Source organism: Trichosurus vulpecula, chromosome 2 (assembly GCF_011100635.1).
Source record: "Trichosurus vulpecula isolate mTriVul1 chromosome 2, mTriVul1.pri, whole genome shotgun sequence".
In the NCBI taxonomy this organism is placed as follows: Eukaryota; Metazoa; Chordata; class Mammalia; order Diprotodontia; family Phalangeridae; genus Trichosurus; species Trichosurus vulpecula.
In genome coordinates, this window is record NC_050574.1 from 23,912,729 (window position 1) to 23,934,825 (window position 22,097).

Here is a 22,097-nt window from a genome sequence, read left to right on the forward strand (position 1 = left end):
CCGAGGGAGCAGCCAGCACACCAGCCCCCTGGTGGGGCGATGATGGCCTCACTGTAAGGTACAGGAGCAGCTATTTCCTTTCTGCCCCACCAGGGTCCAGAGAGGCGGGTGGGCTGAGGAGCAGTGGTGCCTGTGCTCGACTGCGTGTGTGCGCATTCAGAGATGGGGCCGAGGGGGCGGGACTGGGGTTGTGGGGGACTGGGAAACCGGGGAGGTGTGTTCTCCGTACTGCGGGAGGAAAGCAGAGAAGACGGTCACCCTCCAACGAAGCTTATTTCCAGGTTCTTCCCACCTAGAGCTCGTGGGACCCGCCCCCTACATATCTTGGCCTTCTTGGGGTGGGGTCTGGCGCATCCTACTCCCCGTGCCCTCCACCCCCACTGCACGAGGCCGCTCCACCCCGACCAGACTACGAAGGGGGAAGAGAAGTCTAGACTTTAGTCCCCGGCCAGGGCCCCTTGGGTTCTGTGCCTTCCTTCGTTTCCTTCTCCGTGGCCTTAGAGGGGCGCTCAGCCGTCTGGCTGGTGGCTCCCCAAGCGTCCGAGGCCACCACGGGACTGCACGCTGGGCCTCGAGATGCCCCTCCCCCCATTCCCAGGCTTCGACAGCTTTCTTGGGCCCGACCCCCTCCATCCCCACCGGCGTCCCGGGCCCTCTCTAGACTAGTCCCCCCAAGTTGGTCCCGGGTGCGAACTCCTGGCGCGGCCGGAACGATGGGATGCGGTTGCCACGGCAACCAGACTGGACGTCACAATCCGGGCATGTGTGCCCCCCCCACCCCGCCCCCCCGCCGTGCCGCCGGCGCTGCCGCCGCCGCCTCCCTCCCTCTGCCGGCGGGCGGCTGCGGGACTCAGGCTGGGCTGCGGGGCGCGGGTGGGCGGAGCGCTCCGGAGTGGCCGAAGCGAGGCGCTCGGGGTGCTTTTCGGGGAGCGTAGCTACGCGGGCGGGAGAAGGAGGGGGTCGGGGTCCAGGGTTGTAATTTGGGGGGGGGCGGGGGGGGTACGGGTAGCCGCCATCTTCTCGCCAAGCCGGCCTCGCCCGCCGCGCCCGCAGCTCCGGCAGCGCACGGGTTAAGCCTGGCACCGCGCCCCGCGGGGGGGGGCTCCTATCTCCCCTCCCCTCCCCCCCGTGCCGGGCATGCGGGGCCCGCTGGGCACAGAGGAGGAGCCGCCGCAGCTGCCCGAGGAGGAGGAAGAGGAGATGGAGAACGACGAGGACATGTCAGGTGAGCAGGGAGCGCCCGAGGTGCCCAGGCGCCAGGCACAGGGACGGTGAGCGGGAGGAGGACGACGCTGGGCACGGGCCCTGGGGCAGAGGCAGCGCTCGAGACCCGCTCGAGGGAGGAGGGAGCAGAGGAAGGGGAGCTGCACGAGCTGGGCAGGGCAGGAGAGGGAGCTACGCCAGGTTGTCACCGGGGGAGGGGGTATTGCAGAAGGATCAGGGCCACGGCCGGGGAAGGGGGCAAAACGGGGAGCCGTTTAGGCTAGGAGCACTGGGTACTAGGGAGGCTGCGTGCGCCTAGGGCAGCGGGGGTGGAGGGAATGATCGCGTTGAGCTGAGCGCTTGGGCTGGAGGCTGGGCACAGGAAGAGTGGGGGGGGGGACGTGGGCAGCGCCCTAGTTGCCCTCTGTGCAGGAGGGGGCTGGGCCACCTTTTCCAGGTCTCTCTGGGTAGTAGAGCAAAGGAATTGGGCTGAGAGAGAGGGGCGGGAAGCGCAGCCGGGGTCAGCCCTGTTGCCCTTGAGTATCATGTGTGTGTGTACGCGTGCTGTGTGTGTGTGTGTGTGTGTGTGTGTTTGTGGGGGGTTGGGGGGGACGACCAACGGACGCGCCCTGGGCACTAGCGCGGGAAGCTTTGGCCTCTGTCAATATGAACAGGAAAGGGTCCCAGGCCTTGGGCCACCTCCCGAGTTTCGTCCCTGGGGTTGGGGGTGGGTTGTGGGGCTCCCTCCAGGGGAAGAGTTGGTATCAGAGAGAGATTTCGGAGTGGGCAGGTGGTGGGGCTCCAGGAACGTTTGTGGGTAAGGCTTGGCTGGCCCGGGCTATTCCCTAGCCAAGTGCCTAAGGATCTCGCTGGCATAGGCTTGGCCCCTTTCTGGCGCTAATGGCCGTGGCCCTGTCCCATTCTGCCAAAGGCTGGCAGAGGGACAGGTGGGTGTCTGGTGTCCAACCAAAGGATGTCCCAGCAGCTCGGGTGGTGGTGGTGGTGATGGGGCAGCAGGACGAGGGAGTCCCTGCCAAAGCTTAAGATCCCTCCCCATCGGTGGTGCTCCAGAGCTCATACCGTGCTCTTCCAAAGCCCGACTTCAGACAGTTGCTTCCTTTTTGCTCGACAACCTGACTCGATGCGAGTGGAGTGCGGGGGAAACGCCTCCTCCCTCCCAGTGATGGATCCATTTGGAGGTTCGGGGCCGTCCTCTTCCCATCCCTTCTTCTAGTTCCACAACTCAGCATTTCTCCCTTTTCTCTTTCTCTCGTTTACTTCAAGGCTACTCCGAACAAACGGCAGGACTCTGCATCCAGGTAGCCGTGGGCTACCTGGGGGCCCCCAAGTGCCTCCTTGAGGCACTGATAGGAAGAGGCTGATACTTCTTCCCCGCAAGGGACTTTCAGAGCCCAGGGTCCCCCTCCCCTCCCACCATCTCTGCCCAGGCCCATTGCCCTCCTCCACCCTTGGGAGAGTGGAGCCTCAGACTGGAGAGGGAGCCTTCCTGGATCTCACTTGCAAAAGTTGAATACCTTCTTGTTTGGGAAGTTAACCCTTCCTTGTTGAGCTCTGCTCTGTTTCCCTTCCCTAAACTTCATGGGAAGAAACAGGACCTGGTAGGGGGCAGCTTGCTTCAAACAAAACATGGTTTGCCAGAGGTGACAAACCAACCCCTCTCCAGTTTCCCTAGCATCCTGTGGGGTTAGAGTTCCCATTAGACAGCCAAGTAAATCACCCACTTGTGGCTGAGCTTCCTCTATCTGCATCCTTTCTCCCTCCCATGCTGATTCACCCACCTTCAGGCATTCCTCTTGAATTCCGCCCCCCTCCCCCCCATCCTTCTCCATTAATAATGGTTTCTAGTCCTGCTGTCTTGGGCCAAACAATGTCTAATTCCCTCATGTACTCCTCAAATAACTGGCTGAAGCCAAATGTCTTTTCTCTCCTAAATCTTTTTTGCTATAGGCAAAAACAAACTCTGGCTCCTAGATATGGCAGGATATCTGACACAAAGCCTTTCCTCATCCTCCCTTCAAAAATTATTATGTATTTATTTGTTTTATATATAATATTTATTATATGCTATATGTATATATTTATGCAAACAATACTCATTATATACATGATGTCTCCCTGATGGAATATAAGTTCCTTGAGGACAAGGACTAGTTTGTTTTAGTCTTTGTGTTACCAGCACATAGCACAGTGTTTGCTATGCAGTAGGTACTTAATAAATGCTTCGTGATTGATCAGTTGGTCCTGGTCAGCCACTTCTGGCCATTTGCTAGCTTCCTAAAATGTGGCACCTAGAACTGAACACAGTACTGCAGAGAACAGAGGGTAGAATGGGACTTTCACCTCCTTATTCTTGATGTACACTTTTCAGTTGTGATTGAACACCTTAGCACCCTTTGAAGATACAGTGACTCCAAACATCTATCTTCCTCTAGACTCACTACCTTTCTCTAGAATGGAGGGATTGTACTATAAAGGAAAGAGTGCCATGTTTGGAGTCAAAAGACCTAGGTTCAAATCTCAGTTGTTATTTATTCCTTGAGTGACCCTGGGTAAGCACCAACCTCTCTGGACCTATTTGTGCATCTGCAAAGTGAGAGGATTGGGCTGGATGGACCACATGACTGCTTTCTTCTGAATTCTCTTGCTCTGCCTTGACTTCACAATCTGGTGCTTCACCTTTTCCATTTCATCCCATATGATTCCTGATCACTTACTTTACCTTCCAGTCAAGCTGGAACTCTCTTTTCTTTCTCCTGCCCTCCTTTATCTTGGAACTTTTCATGGCTAGAGTAAATTCCTTCCTCCAGCAAGCTTCCTCTGTTGAAATAGTCCACCCTCCCTCCCAGGTCCTGCTCCAGTGCCATCTACTTCCTGACCTTTGCAGGTAAAAATGATCTCAAACTGAGAGGCAGTATTGTAGAGTGGACGAAGCAATGGATTTGGAGTCAAGACCTGGGTTTGAATCCTGCCCCTATTGCTTCTTACCTTTGTGACTTTGGGAATATTACTTAATCTCTCTTGGACCTGAATTCCTTTTCTATGAACTGAAGATGGGGTGGGTTGGGGGAGGGATGGGTTAGACTGGGTGGAAAGTCCCTTTCAGCTCCAAATGTGTGATCTCTTATAAGAGAAGGAACATGTGATAAATCATCTGGTCCAACTCTTTCATTTGACAGATGAGGCCTTTCTGATGCCCAGGGAGGGTTAAGTGACTTGTCCTAGGTCACACATAGCAAGCATCAGAGGTATGATTGGAACCCAAGTCTTCTGCCTCTGTTGGTGTTCTTTCTCTTTGCCATAGTGAAGCCAAGAAGACCCGCTTCCAACATATATTGATTGTGCGACACTTAACGTATCACTTAACCTCTTGGCACCTCAGAGGCTGTAAGACTATAGGTGACAGAAAAACTGCCAACCTGTATTGGTGGAGGCACTGCCCGTACTAGGCTGAAATCTTTGGTCTGGCCCCAGACAAAAAGCTCTCTTTTTGGGCAGCTAGGTGGCGCAGTGAGTACAGCACCAGCCCTGGAGTCAGGAGGACATGAGTTCAAATGTGGCCTCAGACACTTGACACGTACTAGATGTGTGACCTTGGGCAAGTCACTTAACCCCAATTGCCCTGCCAAAAAGCAAAAAAAAAAAAAAAAAAGCTCTCCTTTGCTCTTATGTCAGTCTTTGACTGTATCATAGTTATTGGTGCACACATGCTTCCCCATCCCCCACCCTAGACGGGCTGCTTCTTGAGGGCAAGGGTCTGTGTGTTTCATTCATCTTCGTTTCCTCGGGCTTTATACATGGTGGATAATTAATAAAAAAATTCAAAATGATTGATTGATGCTTTGGAAGGAGCCGCAGACTTGGAGTCAGAAGGCCTGGATCCGTTCCTCAGTCCTACTTGTATGAGGTCCACCCCTCTAAGCCTCAGAGCCTCATATGTCTGAGGAGATCACTTCCCTAGGTCCTTTGGCATTCCAGACCTGACTTCCAGTCCTACTTTGGCCCACAGTTGTGTGTGATGTTGGCCTCAGTTTCCTGATCTGTAAAATGGGGAAAACCAAACCTGTCCCACCCACCCCACTGGGGTGAGGGAAAGAGCAAATGAGAGAAAGTGTGTGAAAGTCCTGGGAATAACAGGAATCTTCTGCAGAAGGGAGGGCTGCTGATCATTCTTCTAGTGGCCCATTGAGAGGCACCATCTTTTTTTTTTTTTTTTTGCTGGGAAGGACGACTGAAATATTGGGACTTCCCCAGGGGGTGTCATGCAGCCAGTATGGGGAAATTCCTAGGGAAATGCTGTGCTGTTGTTAAGGGAATTGGCCCAGCCTGCCCAGTCAGGTCCTTCCACTCCCAGAATCTCCATCGTGGAGCTGAAAAAGAATGCTTTTGGCCACATGCCTGGCAAGTGATTGTTTTCACATGCTTGAAGACAGCTTTCGAGTCCTCCCTGAGCCTTCTCTTGTCCAGGCTAATCATCTCCAGCTCCTTCAGCCCCTCCTCATGTGACACAGACTCAAGGCCCTTCCTCATCCTGGTTTTCATCCTCTGGACGCTGGAGCTTAGAAGTGTCCTTCTCATGAGGTGGTGCCAGAAACTGAGCACAGTACTGTAGATCTGGAAGCAGCAACAAATCAGTGAGTCTTTTTCTCCGCCTAACTCTGCCTCTCCATGTAACTGTAGCTCTCTGCTGCTTCTGGGGTCTTCTTCCTGCTCCATCCACCTCTCTTCTCTCTCTTTTTTTTTCCTGTCCAAATCCCAGCACCTGACACCTCAGTGTGAACAAACTGAACAGATACCTTCCTACTTTTGATGCGATAGAATGAGTTGTCACAGTTAGTGAGCTGGGTTCAAATCCCAGGGCTAACACTTAGCTGTGTTCTCTGAGCCTCAGTTCCTGCATATGTAAAATGAGAATTATAATCAACCAACCCACAAGCATTTACTATGTGCCAGGCACTATGCCAAACGCTAGAGATCACACAAACAAAAGGGGAAAACAGTCTTTAGGGAGCCTTATATTCTAGTGGGGAGATAACATACTCACATAATACATAGATGCATGATTTCAATCAGTCAACAAGCTTTAAGTGCCTACTGTGTGTCAGATACACAGGTTGTTGTTCGCCCTTTGTTCTGGAAGAGGACCATGACATCGGAGAGGTAATGTCATGACTCACGAGTGAATTGGATTTAAGTGAGGGAGGGCTGTGCAAGGTCACCAGCCTCACTTTCTCCTCTGGGTCATCTGGGTCCAGTGGCCAGATATGAGTCAGGACGACTGGAGATGGCTCCCTCAGACACTGGGAATGCAAGTTCAAAGATAGATCTATAGAGAATTAAGTATTAAGAGTTAAGCCAATGACTATCCTAAGCACAATCAGAAAATAAGATGGTCGCCACTTACATGGAGCTTACTTCCTAAATGGTGGTGGGGGACAAAAAATGCATATGTATATACATCATAAGGATAAAGTGAGTAAATGCAAATAAAAGTATTCACCAGGCAGTTAGGGAAGAGGGATGCTAGCAGTGGGGGCTCAGGAAGCCTTAGAAGAAGTGAAGGAAACCAGAGATTCCAAAAGGCAGAGGTGAGGGAGGAATGTGGTCCAGGCATGAGAGACTGGGAAGGGAGTATGGTGTGGCACTCAACAAATACCTCAGAGGGTTCTTACGGTAATTCTAATTTCTATCAAACTTTAAAGATTACAATGCTCATTCCTCAATCTCCACTTGTCACCCCTCACCTACACTCACAATAGCTCTGTGACATAAGTGGTGTTGGTAGTATTCTCTCCGTTTTACAGATGCAAAAACTGAGTCTCTGGGATGAAGTGATTTGCCCATGGTTACACAGCTAGTCAGGCAGCTAGGTGGCGAAGTGGATAGAGGGCCAGCCCTGGAGTCAGGAGGAACTGAGTTCAAATCTGGCCTCAGGTACTTACTAGCTGGGTGACCTTAGGTAAGTCACTTCACTCTGTTTGCCTCAGTTTCCTCACCTGTAGCTGGAGCTGGAGAAGGAAATGGCAAACCACTTCAGTATCTTTGCCAAGAAAATCCCCAAAGGGGTCATGGAGAGTAGGACACAATTGAAATGACTTAACAATAATACTTTTACTGGGCAGCTAGGTGGCTAAAGCGCTGGCCCTGGAGTCAGGAAGACTCCTTTTTGAGTTCATATCCAGCCTCAGACACTTAACTAACTGAGTGACCCTGGGCAAGTCACTTAACCCTGTTTGCCTCAGTTTCCGCATCTGTAAAATGAACTAGAGAAGGAAATGGCAAACCATTCCAATATCTTTGCCAAGAAAATCCCAAAAGAGGGTCACAGAGAGTCCATCACGACTGAAAAATGATTGAACAAAAAGTACAAAAGACACAGCTAGTCAGTGTCAGAGCCAGGACTGAAACCCAAGTCCCCTGACTCCAAAGACTTTCCCACTACACCAGGTGGCCTCTGGGTAAGCATATACATAGATAAATAGAAAAATCATCTTGTGTGGGTGGAGTGCTAACAATTGTTGAGATCAAGAATGGCTTCAAGTAAGGCTGACATCTGAGTTGAGTTGAATGGGGTTCCAAGACATAGATAGGAGGAAAGAAAGCATTCCAGGAAAACCTGGGCAAAGTTGGGAAACAGTATGTTGTATAGGCTCCTTTGGCTGGGCATTAGAGTTGTGTGATGAATATAGAGTCAGAGCAGTCTAGAAAGGGAGTCACACCACAGAGGGTTTCAGATGCCTTACAGAGATGTCTATATATTTTTTTTTTTATCCTCTAGGCAATAGGGAACCAAGAAAGCTTTCTCAAAGGAGTGAGATGGTCAGACCTGCGCTTTAGAAATAGCCATTTAGTAGCTTCATTTGGAGAAGGTTTGCAGAAAGGAGAGACTGGCTGCAATATTCTGAGAGATTCATGGTGCCATAGGTCTTTCTAGCTTGGGGAGAGCTCTCATTGGCTGACTCTAAGGAAGGGGACCCCATTGCCTCTCAGAGTGGCCCATTCTACTGTCATAGAGATCCAATTGTTAAGGAAGTTCTTTCTTACAGTAAACCCAAATCCAGCTGTTGCTGCTGCTGCTGCTGCTGCTTCTTCTTCTTCTTCTTCTTCTTCTTCTTCCTCCTCCTCCTCCTCCTTCTTCTTCTCCTCCTCCTCCTCCTCCTCTTCTTTCTCCTCCTCCTCCTCCTTCCTTCTCTTCTTCTCCTCCTTCCTCCTCTTCCTTCTTGTTCTTCTAGTTCTTGTTCTCCTCCTCCTCCTCCTCCTCCCCCTCCTCCTCCCCCTCCACCTCTCCATCCTCCTCTTCTTCTCCTCCTCCTCCTCCTCCTTCTTGTTCTTCTAGTTCTTGTTCTTCTCCTCCTCCTCCTCTTCCTCCTCCTCCTACATCTTTCTACTTCTATCAATTGCTTCAGATTCTTCCTTTGGGGGGCAAGCAGGACAAATTTAAGCTCTTTTCCACAGGATAGTCTTTTAAATCCTTAAAGACAGCTAGTATTCCAACCACTTCCCTTCAGTCTTCTTCAGCTTAGTAATTCCCAAGTTCCTTAGTCTAATCGAATCAGGCCATCAGTGAATATTTATTAAGCTATATGCTAGAGTAGCTAGGTGGATAGAGTCTGGAGTCAGAAAGTTGTTTGTTGTTGAGTCGTTTACTTTGTGTCCTCTCTTTGTGACCTCTCATTTGGGGTTTTCTTGGCAAAGGTGCTGGAGTAGTTCACTGTTTCCTTCTCCAGCTCATTGTACAGGTGAGGAAACTGAGGTAAACAGGATTAAATGACTTACCCAGAGTCAGCCAGCTACTAAGTTTCTGAGGTCACATTTGAATTCAGGTCTTCCTGATTGCAGGCCTGGTGCTGTATCCACTGTGCCACCTAGTTGCCCTGGAGTCAAAATGACCAGAGTTCAAATCTGGCCTCAGACCCTTATTAGCTGGGTGACCCTTGGCAAGTCACTTAACCCCTGCCAGCATAAAACTGGAGAAGGAAATGGCAAACTACTCCCGTATCTGTGCCAAAAAAACCCTATGGACAGTTGGTCCACAGGGTCACAAAGAGTTGGACAGAATTGAACAACAGCATATGCTAGGCACTGTACTAAACCCTGAGGATACCAAGAAAAGCATATGATATGAACCCCTCTTGTCATTCGAGTTGCCTTCTATTGGACTCTCTCTATTTCTTGCTTACTTCCTGTGCACGACAATTTATATGGTACTCTAGATGGTGTCTGCCTGGGGGTGGGGGTGGGGCACGGGACCATTCCTCCCTATTCCTGGGAGTTATGCCCCTCTTCATGAAGCTTAAGGTCAGAGTAGTACCCCTTTCCCATCTCTGTTGTGGCTCCTCTGCAGATTAGGGAAATCTTTAGTCCCTTCAATGCTGCTCAGCCACCTGAACCTGCTGAGCCAATACAGGGCTTGTACGCTCTTCCCTTCTCTCTCCTCTTTTTCTTCTCCCTCCTCTTTTTCTTCTCTCGACTTTTCCTTCTCCTCCCCAATTTGATTTCTTCCCTTCTTTGCCCTGTGCTCCCAGGCGGGCAGAATCTGTAGCCCTGCCTGGGTGAATGCCTGGCTTCCTTCCCTCCTGGGTTTCCCCCACCTCCCCGGTGAGATGCCCTCCAGGCTGCCCGCTGGGGCCCCAATCTCTCTGCTCCTCCGTTAGGGACCAAAACAGAGATGGGGCTGGGGAGGAAAAGTTGCAGCTTGTGCCCAGAGGGGCTGATTTTTCAAGTGTCAAGAGCTGTCACACACATTCTTAAAATTCAGCAACAGTTAAACTAATTACTTGTCAAATCTGTTGCTTTCATTTCAATCTCCCTTTCCCCCGTTCCTTTTGAGCCCTTCTACAGTAGGAAAACAAGCCCAGTCGTTAGAAAGGGCTTTGCTCTGATCGTGGGATAAGAGAGGCACCTTGGTCCAGTCCTTCTCTCACGTTGTAGTTTATTTTGGAGGGGTGTGGCAGGGGGGAAGGGGAAAGGAGTACAGTGTGTTCTGATTCATAGGAACCCAGAAGTGAGAGGAAAGAAATGCAGCATCAGTGTGCTTCCTCTCCAGCCCTAGGGACCAGCATAGACATTCTCCCCTTCTCTAAGAGGCAGCATGGGAAAAAAGATGGGCTCCAATCCAATTCATCCCAACTCAATCCAATCCAGTGGAATCTAATTCTTCCGACAAGCATTTATTAAGCGCCTGTGATATACTACGCATCTAGCTAGATGCTGAAGACACAAAGACAAAAAAAACCCCACAATATAAAAAAAAATACCTCGAACTGTTCCTCTCCTCAGGGCGCTTACAGTATATGGGGAAAATAACATGTACACAGAAAATTAAATACAAATTATAGGGGTAGGGAATAGGACTATGATATCATAAGAAGAGTCCCTCTCCCAATACATCCTTCCTGAAACTTAGCTCTTAAATGTTGTGACTTGTCCAGGATCTCACAGCCAATAAGAGGTGGTATTTGAACCCAAGTTTTCTTGGGTTTGAACCTAGCTCTCTCTTATCTTCTACTTTATGCTGACTCAAAAACAAAATAGACTCTAAAAGACTCATGATGGAAGAAGGTGTCTACATCCAGAGAAAGAATTAGGGAGTCTTGAAAGCAGATCGAAGCATACTATTTGCTCTCGCTTTTTGTTTTGTTCTGTTTCTTTTTTCGTGTGGTTCATTGTATTGGTTGTAATTTTTCTTTGCAACATGACTAACGTGAAAATATGTTTAATGTGAATGTATATGTATAGCCCGTATCAGATTGCATGCCATCTTGGGGAGGGGGAAGGGGAAGGAGGGGGAGAAAATTTGGAACTTAAAAGCTTGTGGAACTGAATGCTATAAATGAAAAATAAATCAATTAAAAAAAGAAAAACAAAACAAAACAAAATAGAAAGTAATTATTGGGGCAAGGGTCCTAGCGACCAGGATGGGGGCAGGGATCACTGTAGAGAAAGTGCCTGAGTTGAGCCTCCATCCACTCCAATCCAGTGATCGTTAGGTAAACACCAATGATTGGTGTAGCACTGTGCTAGGTTATAGAGACAAAAACCAACTCAGAAGACTTGGGTTCTAATCTTGGTCTTCCATTAACACTGTGTGACCTCGAATAAATCACTTTTTTCCTCCCCCTACTTCTCCCTTTGAAAACCAAGGGCTTTGGAAAGTCTTGCCCAGTCCTGGAATTCTGTGATTCCATAAAAAGTTCTTAATGTCTAGGCTGGGACATTTTGAACTGTTTCCATTCCAAACCCCCAAGGAAATCATTCTGAGACCAAACATGTCGCTGAACAGAGACTGAGCTAGATGTGCATTTCTGGGAGAGAGGGAGCCTGAGAATCTGGACATCTGTGTTTGGAGGGCTATCCTAAGAGATGTATCAGCCGGGACACCATAGCAACCCCACCTGCGATGTCACGGCAGCCCCGGTATCTCTGGGACTTTGGTCCAAGAACAGGGTGAGATTAAAAGGACAATGAAGGCCATATTTTATGGCTTTTGATGAAGGCATGATTAAGACTTTTTTTTTAAACCACAATTCAAGAATCATGGAATCATATATTCAGAGATGAAGGGGACCTCTGAGATCATGGAGTCCAATACCTTCTTTTAGTTTATTTTTTGACAATATCTTTACTAAGGATACAAAACGAATCCACAAAACCCAATATTTCCACATGGTAATAAGAAAAGCCAAAGAGAAATGATAGAGAAAGAGCAAGCTCATTCCAAATAGGTATAAAATGCCCAATATCTTTGAGCCGATATACCAAAACCAGTTAATATTTACATAAGTACAATTAGAAATAGCTTATTTCTGGTTTCATGATCTTTTAAAATTACATGTTATTTCTTTCAATGAACAAAAAATTGATTTTCTCGTACTCCCACCCCCATGTTCCCACTATTGGGGAGAAAAGGAAAACAAATATCTTATAACACACACACACACACACACACACACACATTTACATATAGTCAAGCAAAACAAATTCTTCTTTTAAAATAGTATTTTTTCCCCCAGTTACGTGTCAAGAAAATTTTTAGCATTCATTTTTACAAGACTTTGAGTTCCAAATTTTTCTTCTTTCCTCCTCTCCCTTCTTCTGAAAATGTTAGGCATTTTGACGTAGTCTATACCTGTCAAACAAAACAAATTCTTGCATTCATTATGTCCAAGAAATATATGTCTCCTTGTGTGCCTGGATTCCATCACCTCTCTTGTCAGGAGACGGGTAGATGCTTTATTGTTGGTCCTCTGAAATCACTATTGATCATTGAATTGATTAGAGTTCTTAAACGTTTTCAAAGTTGTTTAGTTGTGCAGTGTTGTTGTGATTGTATATGTTATTCTTCCGGTTTTGTTCACTTCACTCTACATCTGTTCATACAGGTCTTCCCAGGTTTCTCTAAATCTGTTCTCTTCATTTCTTTTTTTTTCCCCTTTTTTAAAAAAAATTATTTAACAAATTTAGTTTTCAGCATTGATTTTCACAAGAGTTTGAATTACAAATTTTCTCCCCATTTCTACCCTCCCACCCACTCCAAGATGGCATATATTCTGGTTGCCCTGTTCCCCAGTCAGACCTCCCCTCTGTCACCCCACTCCCCTCCCATCCCCTTTTCCCTTCCTTTCTTGTAGGGCAAGATAAATTTCTACGCCCCATTGTCTGTGTATCTTATTTTCTAGTTGCATGCAAAAACATTTTTGTTTGTTTTTGAACATCTGTTTTTAAAACTTTGAGTTCCAAATTCTCTCCCCTCTTCCCTTCCCACCCACCCTCCCTAAGAAGTCAAGCAATTCAACATAGGCCACATATGTATCATTATGTATAACCCTTCCACAATACTCATGTTGTGAAAGACTACTATATTTTGCTCCTTCCCAACCCATCCCTCTTTATTAAATTTTCTCCCTTGACCCCGGCCCCTTTCCAAAGTGTTTGTTTTTGACTACCTGCACCCCCATCAGCCCTCTCCTCCATCATCCCCCTCCCCATTTTTTTTATCTTCTTCCCTCTTCTTTCCTGTGGGGTAAGATTCCCAATTGGGTATGTATGGTATTCCCTCCTTAGGCCAAATCTGATGAGAGCAATGTTCACTCATTCCCCCCTCATCCGCCCTCTCCCCTCCTCCCACAGAACTGCTTCCTCTTGCCACCTTTATGCGAGATAATCCACCCCATTCTATCTCTCCTTATCTCCCTTTCTCAGTATGTTCCTCTCTCATCCCTTAATTTGATTTTATTTCTTTTAGATATCTTCCCTTCATCTTTAACTCACCCTGTGTCCTCTCTCTCTCTCTCTCTCTCTCTCTCTCTCTATATATATATATATACACATACACACATAGATATATACATACATACATATTCACCCATATATATACATAAACATATATATGCATATTCCCTTCAGCTACCCTAATACTGAGGTCTGATGAATCATACACATCATCTTTCCATGTAGGAATGTCAACAAAACAGTTCACCTTTAGTAAGTCCCTTGCAATTTCTTTTTCTGGTTCTTTTTCTTGATTACCTTTTCATGCTTCTCTTGATTCTTGTGTTTGAAAGTCAAATTTTCTATTCAGCTCTGGTCTTTTCACTGAGAGAGCTTGAAAGTCTTCTATTTTATTGAAAATCCATATTTTGCCTTGGAGCATGATACTCAGTTTTGCTGGGTAGGTGATTCTAGGTTTTAATCCTAGCTCCATTGACCTCCGGAATATTGTATTCCAAGCCCTTCGATCTCTTAATGTAGAAGCTGCCAGATCTCGGGTTATTCTGATTGGGTTTCCACAATACTCAAATTGTTTCTTTCTGGCTGCTTGCAGTATTTTCTCCTTGATCTGGGAGCTCTGGAATTTGGCAACAATATTCCTGGGAGATTTCTTTTTGGGATCTATTTGAGGAGGCGATCGATGGATTCTTTCAATTTCTATTTTGCCCTGTGGCTCTAGAATATCAGGGCAGTTCTCCTTGATAATTTCTTGAAAGATGATATCTAGGCTCTTTTTTTGATCATGGCTTTCAGGTAGTCCAATAATTTTTAAATTATCTCTCCTGGATCTATTTTCCAGGTCAGTGGTTTTTCCAAGGAGATATTTGACATTGTCTTCCATTTTTTCATTCCTTTGGTTCTGTTTTATAATATCCTGGTTTCTCATAAAGTCACTAGCTTCCACTTGCTCCAATCTAATTTTTAAAGTAGTATTTTCTTTAGTGGTCTTTTGTACCTCCTTTTCCATTTGGCTAATTCTGCCTTTCAAGGCATTCTTCTCCTCATTGGCTTTTTGGAGCTCTTTTGCCATTTGAGTTAGTCTGTTTTTTAAGGTGTTGTTTTCTTCAGTGTATTTTTCAGTATTTTTCTGGGTCTCCTTTAGCAAGTCATTGACTTGTTTTTCATGGTTTTCTCGCATCCTTCTCATTTCTCTTCCCAATTTTTCCTCTACTTCTCTAACTTGCTTTTCCAAATCCTTTTTGAGCTCTTCTCAAAAAGAGCCTGAGGACCAGTTCATGTTTTTCTTGGAGGCTTTTGTTGTAGGCTCTATGACTTTGTTGTCTTCTTTAGGCTGTATGTTTTGGTCTTCCTTGTCAGCAAAGAAAGAATGCAAAGTCTGAGACTGAATCTCGGTGCGTTTTCGCTGCCTGGCCATATTCCCAGCCAACTAACTTGACCTTTGAGTTTTTCAGTGGGGTATGACTGCTTGTAGACTAGAGAGTTCTATGTTCCACGTTTGGGGGGGAGGTGCCAGCTCTGCCACACCAGCACTGCTCCTTCCCCAAGAACCCCCAACCCGAACTGGGCTTAGATCTTCAACAGGCTGTGCACTCCTGCTCTGATCCGCCACTTAATTCCTCCCACCAGGTGGGCCTGGGGCCAGAAGCAGCAGCAGCTGTAGCTGCCCCACCTCCGCTGCCCCTGGGGCTGGAAGCCGAACCTTGAACTCCTTCCACTCCCGCAGCTTTTCCCACTAACCTTCTCCGCAGTCTTTGGTGTTTGTGGGTTAAGGAGTCTGGTAACTGCCGCAGCTCACATGTTCAGGGCGCTAGGGCCCCCTCTGCCCGGCTTCTGGTCTGGATGGTCCACGCCGCTCAGGCTGGGTTCTGCTCCACTCCGTTCCCAGCTCCCAGCTCCCAGCTCCGTGTGGGGTAGACATCACCCAGAGACCATGCAGGCTGTCCTGGGCTGGAGCCCTGCTTCCCTCTGCTGTTTTGTGGGTTCTGCCGTTCTAGAATTGGTTCAGAGCCATTTTTTATAGGTTTTTGGAGGGACTCGGTAGGGAGCTCACGCTAGTCCCTGCTTACCAGCTGCCATCTTGGCTCCGCCCCCCCTCTTCATTTCTTATAGCACAATAACATTCTATTATATGCATATTCTAGAATTTGTTCAACCATCCTACAGTTGATGGACACCTCATTGGTTTCTGGTTCTTTGCTACTACAAAAGGAGCTGCTGTAAATATTTTTGGACATGTAGGTCCTTTTTCTCTTTCTTTGACCTCTTTGGGGTATGGACCTGGTGGTATTTCTGTGGGCTGCTTATTTTACAGAAGGGGAAGCTTCAGGCCAGAGAAGGCAAATGCCCCTGGCCTGGTTCTCCTTTTCCCACATTGGGGAGGGGGAGTTTTTGGGTCTCCTCATGTCTTCCAGCCAGGTGTTATTTTCTTCCTTATTCTCAGAGGGTCCCACCTGTCCCCTCTCCATGTCTGTCACTGTCATTACCCTCCCCTGGCTTTGCCCTTTAATGTAGATAGCTGGAAAGACAGCCCCCAAATTTTGCCAGTAATGAGGGATTCTGTGAGAGCCCTTGGCCAGGGGGAAGATGAGAGGAGGAGTGTCATGTACTGAAACGAACATGATGATGTTTTTCCCTAAGCAGTCATGTGTCCCAGTCTTCTTTTTCCAGTGGTGCCTCCCTTCTCAGCCAAGGCCACTGAAATCTTCCGTCCAGGATCTCCCAGAAAGAAATGGGGATGTCCTTGGAGGCACCCCACCCAGAAAACTGCCCTGTTTGCCCTTTTCTGGAAGACCCAGGAGGCAGCAAATCACTTGGGACTTTTTGCTTATTGGTCTGACCTCCATGTGTGTGTGTTTGTGTGTGTGTGTTTGTGTTTGTGTGTGTGTGTGTGTGTGTGTGTGTGTAATGATACATAGTACCAAATACCTCTAATCAACCAACTAACCAACCAAGAACCATTTCTTAAATACTTGCTGTATGCCAGGCGTAGAGATAGGTGCTGGGGATATAGATACAGAAATAAAACAATCCTGCCCCTCAGAGAGCATACCCACAGATAACTTTAAAGAAAGGGGGGATATCCGGGCAGCTAGGTGGCACAGGGAGTAGAACACTGGCCCTGGAATCAGGAGGATCTGAGTTTAAATCTGGCCGCAGACATTTGACAAGCTGTGTGACCTTGGGCAAGTCACTTGACGCCAATTGTCCTGCCTTCCCCCCCTTCAAAAAGGGGGGGGATATAGACAAAATAGAAAGTACTGAGGGTGGAGTGGGAAGGGTGGTAATAGCTGTAGGAAACAGAGAAGCTCTCAGGACCAGTCTCGTGCTCAGGAGAGGAAGTTCCAGAACCTTGCTTGGAAGCCCACTCTTAAATTTTTTAATATCTTTTGTTTTTATGTCACTGACGTTTCTAAGTCCATCCCTCCCAGCTTCCTTCCCTTGTAACAAAGAATAAGAAAGAAAGAGTTAAAAAAAGTTTGGCAAATCTAACCAACACATCAACTGAGTCAGGCAGTATATGCAATGTTTCACCCCCATAGCACCCCCACGTCTAACTGTTTTACTTTCTGGTCAAGGTAGTGTAGAAAGGAGGTCCTGCACTGGACTGGGAGGATGAGGGTGTGGATTCCTAGTGGGGCTCTGATCCTTTGGACAAGTCCCTTCCTTCCTCCCTCTGGGCCTCAGTTTCCTTGTCTATAAAATTAGGGAGTTAAAGTGGATAAAGCCTCTTTCAGCTCTCAATCCTAGGTTGTATGATCCCATGAACTCTCTCTGCTAGTAAGTTCTTCCTCTCCTCTTCTGTTGATCCTGTTTGCTACCACTTTCTTCAAAGATTGGTAGAACCATCCCTGCCAGCTGGTGGGAGGGACATGGACCTTTGGAAAAACAAGCTACCTGATGAGGCCGAGTTCCCCTGGGTAGCCATCAGTCCTGGCATGGGGATGGTGATGGGTGTAGGGTATACAGAGCCATAGATTTAAAACTGTGAGGTCATCTAGTTCACTTTCTCTTTTTTGGCATTTAAAGTAGGATTTACATAGAATGACTTTTAATTTTTAAAAAGGAGGCATCTAGGTGGCATAGTGGATACCTTGTTGGACTTGGCATTGGGAAGACCTGAATTCAAATCTTGCCTGAGACAGTCACTAGTTGTGTGACCCTGGGCAGTGCATTTAATGTCTCTCAGACTCAGTTTTCTCATTTGTAAAATGGAATAATAATGATACCTACATCCCAGGGTTGTTGTGAGGATCATATACATATACATTCACATGCACATGTACATGCATACGTGTATGTATATATACATACTGTATACATACATGTTATCCTTTACAAACTTTGAAGCACTATACTATACAAATATTAGCTATTGTTAAGGACTGCACACTTTCTCAAAGGCTAATCGGTCAATTCTCTCCATCCTGATCTGTTCTAGGGCCAGCTCATTGTCCACTTTCAATATCTGTCCAAGACACTCTGTACTGATAGATCAGTTCTATGGATTCTCCATTCATTATATAAAATAGTCTGGCTACAGGCAGGGAGGTGGTGTTGTGGTGCATAGAGCACCAGGCCTGAAGTCAGGAAGTCATCTTCCTGAATTCAGATCTGGCCTCAAGATACTTAGAAGCTGTTTGAACCTGTGTAAATCACTTCACCCTGTTTGCCTCAGTTTCCTCCTCTGTAAAATGAGCTGGAGAAGGAAATGGCAAACCACTTCAGCATCTTTGCCAAGAAAATCCTAAATGAGGTCATGAAGAGTCAGACATGACTGAAAACGGTTTGCATAATAGATCTTCATCCACTTACTTTTTCCTGTGTGGATGGTTAGGCCAAACTCTTTAGAGTGATCATGAATCTCATTTAGGAATGTCTGCAATATTCTGGGACTTGATGCAGTCACTCAGCATGCCTTCCACGAAGAGGACAAACTGGAGGGCCACATCATCCATAGGGAACCCCTCTATGATTTTCAGCTCCTTCTTACTAAAGATGAGGGGACTGAGGTCTAGAGATGTTAAATAACTTGCCCAAGGAAGGCTCCATGGGGAATAAGTGGCAGAGTCAGGTTTTGAACTCAGGACATAAGATTACGATTTAAAGCTAGCTGAAAGGGACCCTCAGAAGCCATCTAATTCAACTCCTTTCTGCTATACATGAGGAAAATAGGCCATAAGTGACTTCCTCGAGGTCACACAGGTAGTAAGAGACAGAGGAAGGATTCAAACCTGTGTCTTCTAGCCAACACATTATCTGCTACATCATTGCTACTTTCCTAAGGATGGAACTGGGTAATGAAGAAGTCCCTCCAGGACCTGACCAGATTCCTTGTCAGAGAAAGAGGAGTCAGGAAGAGCTTTCAATTCCTTATCTCTTTGCTCCCCTGGAGGAATCTGAGATGGCGATGCCCTGAGATCTTTATATTTTAAACAGGCCCAGCAGCTGGAAAAAGTTCATTAGTGTAGGGGAAGATATATTAACGTTGTCCAGTGTGTCTGGAACGAGGGTGCCCTGAAACAAGAAGCAGTTATTAAGCATTGACTAAAGTGCCAGGCTGGAGGCAGGTGGTGTAGTGGGTAAGGCTACAGTCCTGGCATCATTCAAATCCAGCCTCAGACACTTACTAGCTGTGTGACCCTGAGTAAGTCACTTAACCTTGTTTGCCTCAATTTCCTTATCTGTCATGAAGAGTTGGACAGGATTGAAAATGACTTAACAACAACATGTGCCAGGCACTGTGGACACAAATATAATATCCTGTCCTCAAAGAACTTACACTCTAATCAGGGAAGACAACAAATAAAAGGGAGGTGAACAGGGGTAGGGGAGGAAAGGAAAAGGTGCCTTTTAGGGGAGTGTGAGAGGTGGAAAATGATTCAGTCCATGGGAGAGATCCACCAGAAAGGTGCAAGAAGAGAAGGAGTCACTTTAACCAGGGGCTGTGACAGGAGGAATCAAAGAGGAGATAGCACCAGAGATAGACTCTGTGGGTCTCTATCCATTATAAACATTAGATTACAATCATAAGTGCGTGGAGGTAGAAAATAATGATATTCATTGAGATGTACCTAACTTTTCTGAATTCTTCATATTTACCTATTTTGTGTCATAATACTTACCAAGACTCAAACTTGATATCAACGTAACAGCATGATTATTTTTTAAAAGTTTCCCAACACTGGAGGTCTTTAAGCATTGGTTAGAAAAAGGACCAGTCAATCAATAAACATTTGAAAACATTTGCTTTTACATCACAGTAATCTCTGGACATGTCCTCCCCATCCCCTACCCACTTCCTCATTATCAGAATGGAATGCTTCCCTGAAATAAAGAAAAACAAGCACGATCACCCAATATGGTGATACCCTTTGTCACAGTGTATACAAAATTCTTTCCTACTGGCATCAAGAGGCCCCTGTTTCTTAAGTGGTTTGGACTCAATGACCTTTGCCTTGAGAGGCTAGGTGACTTGCCCCCAGTGATAGCCAATATGTTTTAGAGGCAGGACTTAAAACTAGTTCATCCTGACTCCCGAACCAGCTCTTTATTCACTATGCCACCCTGCCTCCTAATATTTGTCGAATAGAATTGTGTGATTTCCTGTCTCTGCCTCAGTTTCTCCCTATGTAAAATGAAGGGGTTGGACTAGATGGTCCCAAGGTCCCTTCCAGCTCTGAATCTAGGTTCCTTTGATCCTAGGAATGCCCCTATGGCCCTACTTTTTCTTGCTAAAGAACTTGGGGAAGAAAGTTCTTTCTCCCCCTGCTCTCAATGGACCTAGTAACTCATAATTTTGAACCCATGGACCACTCCAAGGAATGAGCGCCCCTCTCCTCTCCTCCCCTCTTTCTGTCGTAAGAGAATCGTTCTCCTGGCCAGTCAGATATCTAGTGCTGTTTTAAATCATTATTTATTTATTTAATATTTTTAGTTTTCAGCATTCATTTTCACAAGAGTTTGAATTACAAATTCTCTCCCCATTTCTACCCTCTCCCCACCTCAAGATGGCATATATTCTGATTACCCCGTTCCCCAGTCATCCCTCCCTTCTGTCACCCCACTCCCCCTCATCCCCCTTTCCCTTACTTTCTTGTAGGGCAAGATAGATTTCTATGCCCCATTACCTGTATATCTTATTTCCTAGTTGCATGCAAAAACTTTTTTTTTTGAACATCTGCTTTTAAAACTTGGACTTCCAAATTCTCTCCCCTCTTCCCTCCTCACCCACCCTCCCTAAGAAGGCAAGCAATTCAACATAGGCCACATGTGTATCATTATGCAAAACTCTTCCACAATACTCATGTTGTGAAAGACTAACTATATTTTGCCCCTTCCTATCCTATCCCCCTTTATTCAGTTTTCTCCCTTGACCCTGTCCCTTTTTGAAAGTGTTTGCTTTTGATTACCTCCTTCCCCTATCTGCCCTCCCTTATATTGTCCCCCCTTTTTTTATCTCCTTCCTCCTTCTTTCCTGTGAGGTAAGGTACCCAATTGAGTGTGTATGTTATTCTCTCCTCAGGTCAAATCCGATGAGAGTGAGATTCACTCATTCCCCCTCACCTACCCCATCTTCCCTTCCTACAGAACTGCTTTTCTTGTCACTTTTATGTGAGATAATTTACCCCATTCTATCTCTCCCTTTCTCCCTCTCTCAATATATTCCTCTCTCATCCCTTAATTTTATTTTACTTTTTTAGATATCATCCCTTCATATTCAACTCACCCTGTGCCTTCTGTCTGTATATATGTATGTATGTATATTCCCTTCAGCTACCCTAGTGCTGAGGCTTCATGAATTATACACATCAATTTTCCATGTAGGAATGTAAACAAAACAGTTCACCTTTAGTAAGTACCTTATGATTTCTCTTTCTTGTTTACCTTTTCATGCTTCTCTTGATTCTTTTTGTGGGAAATTTTCTATTCAGCTCTGGTCTTTTCACTGAGAAAGCTTGAAAGTCCTCTATTTTATTGAAAGTCCATATTTTGCCTTGGAGCATGATACTCAGTTTTTCTGGGTGGGTTATTCTTGGTTTTAATCCTAGCTCCATTGACCTCTGGAATATCATATTCCAAGCCCTTTGATCCCTTAATGTAGAAGCTGCTAGATCTTGTGTTATCCTGATTGTGTTTCCACAATACTCAAATTGTTTCTTTTTGGCTGCTTGCAGTATTTTCTCCTTCATCTGGGAGCTCTGGAATTTGGCAACAATATTCCTAGGCGTTTTCTTTTTGGGATCTTTTTGAGGAGGTGATCGGTGGATTCTTTCAATTTCTATTTTACCCTCTGGTTCTAGAATATCAGGGTGGTTCTCCTTGGTTATTTCTTGAAAGATGATATCTAAGCTCTTTTTTTGATCATGGCTTTCAGGTAGTCCAATAATTCTTAAATTATCTCTCCTGGATCTATTCTCCAGGTCAGTTGTTTTTCCAATGAAATATTTGACATTGTCTTCCATTTTTTCATTCCTTTGGTTCTGTTTTATAATATCTTGATTTCTCATAAAGTCACTAGGTTCCACTTGTTTCAATCTAATTTTTAAGGTAGTATTTTCTTCAGTGGTCTTTTGGACCTCCTTTTCCATTTGGTTAATTCTGCCTTTCAAGGCATTCTTCTCCTCATTGGCTTTTTGGAGCTCTTT

The 22,097-nt window shown here is 46.2% G+C and overlaps 1 protein-coding gene across 1 annotated transcript in view; it reads left to right on the forward strand.

Moving 5' to 3' along the window:
• The first annotated feature begins 2,344 nt into the window (after positions 1-2,344).
• CHD5 (chromodomain helicase DNA binding protein 5) overlaps positions 2,345-22,097 on the forward strand; it is a 159,010-nt gene continuing 139,257 nt past the window's right edge. Inside the window, exons 1-2 of the mRNA XM_036743635.1 lie at positions 2,345-2,402; positions 2,488-2,551. Coding sequence (XP_036599530.1) covers positions 2,345-2,402; positions 2,488-2,551 — 122 coding nt within the window. The remainder of the gene's footprint in view (positions 2,403-2,487; positions 2,552-22,097) is intronic.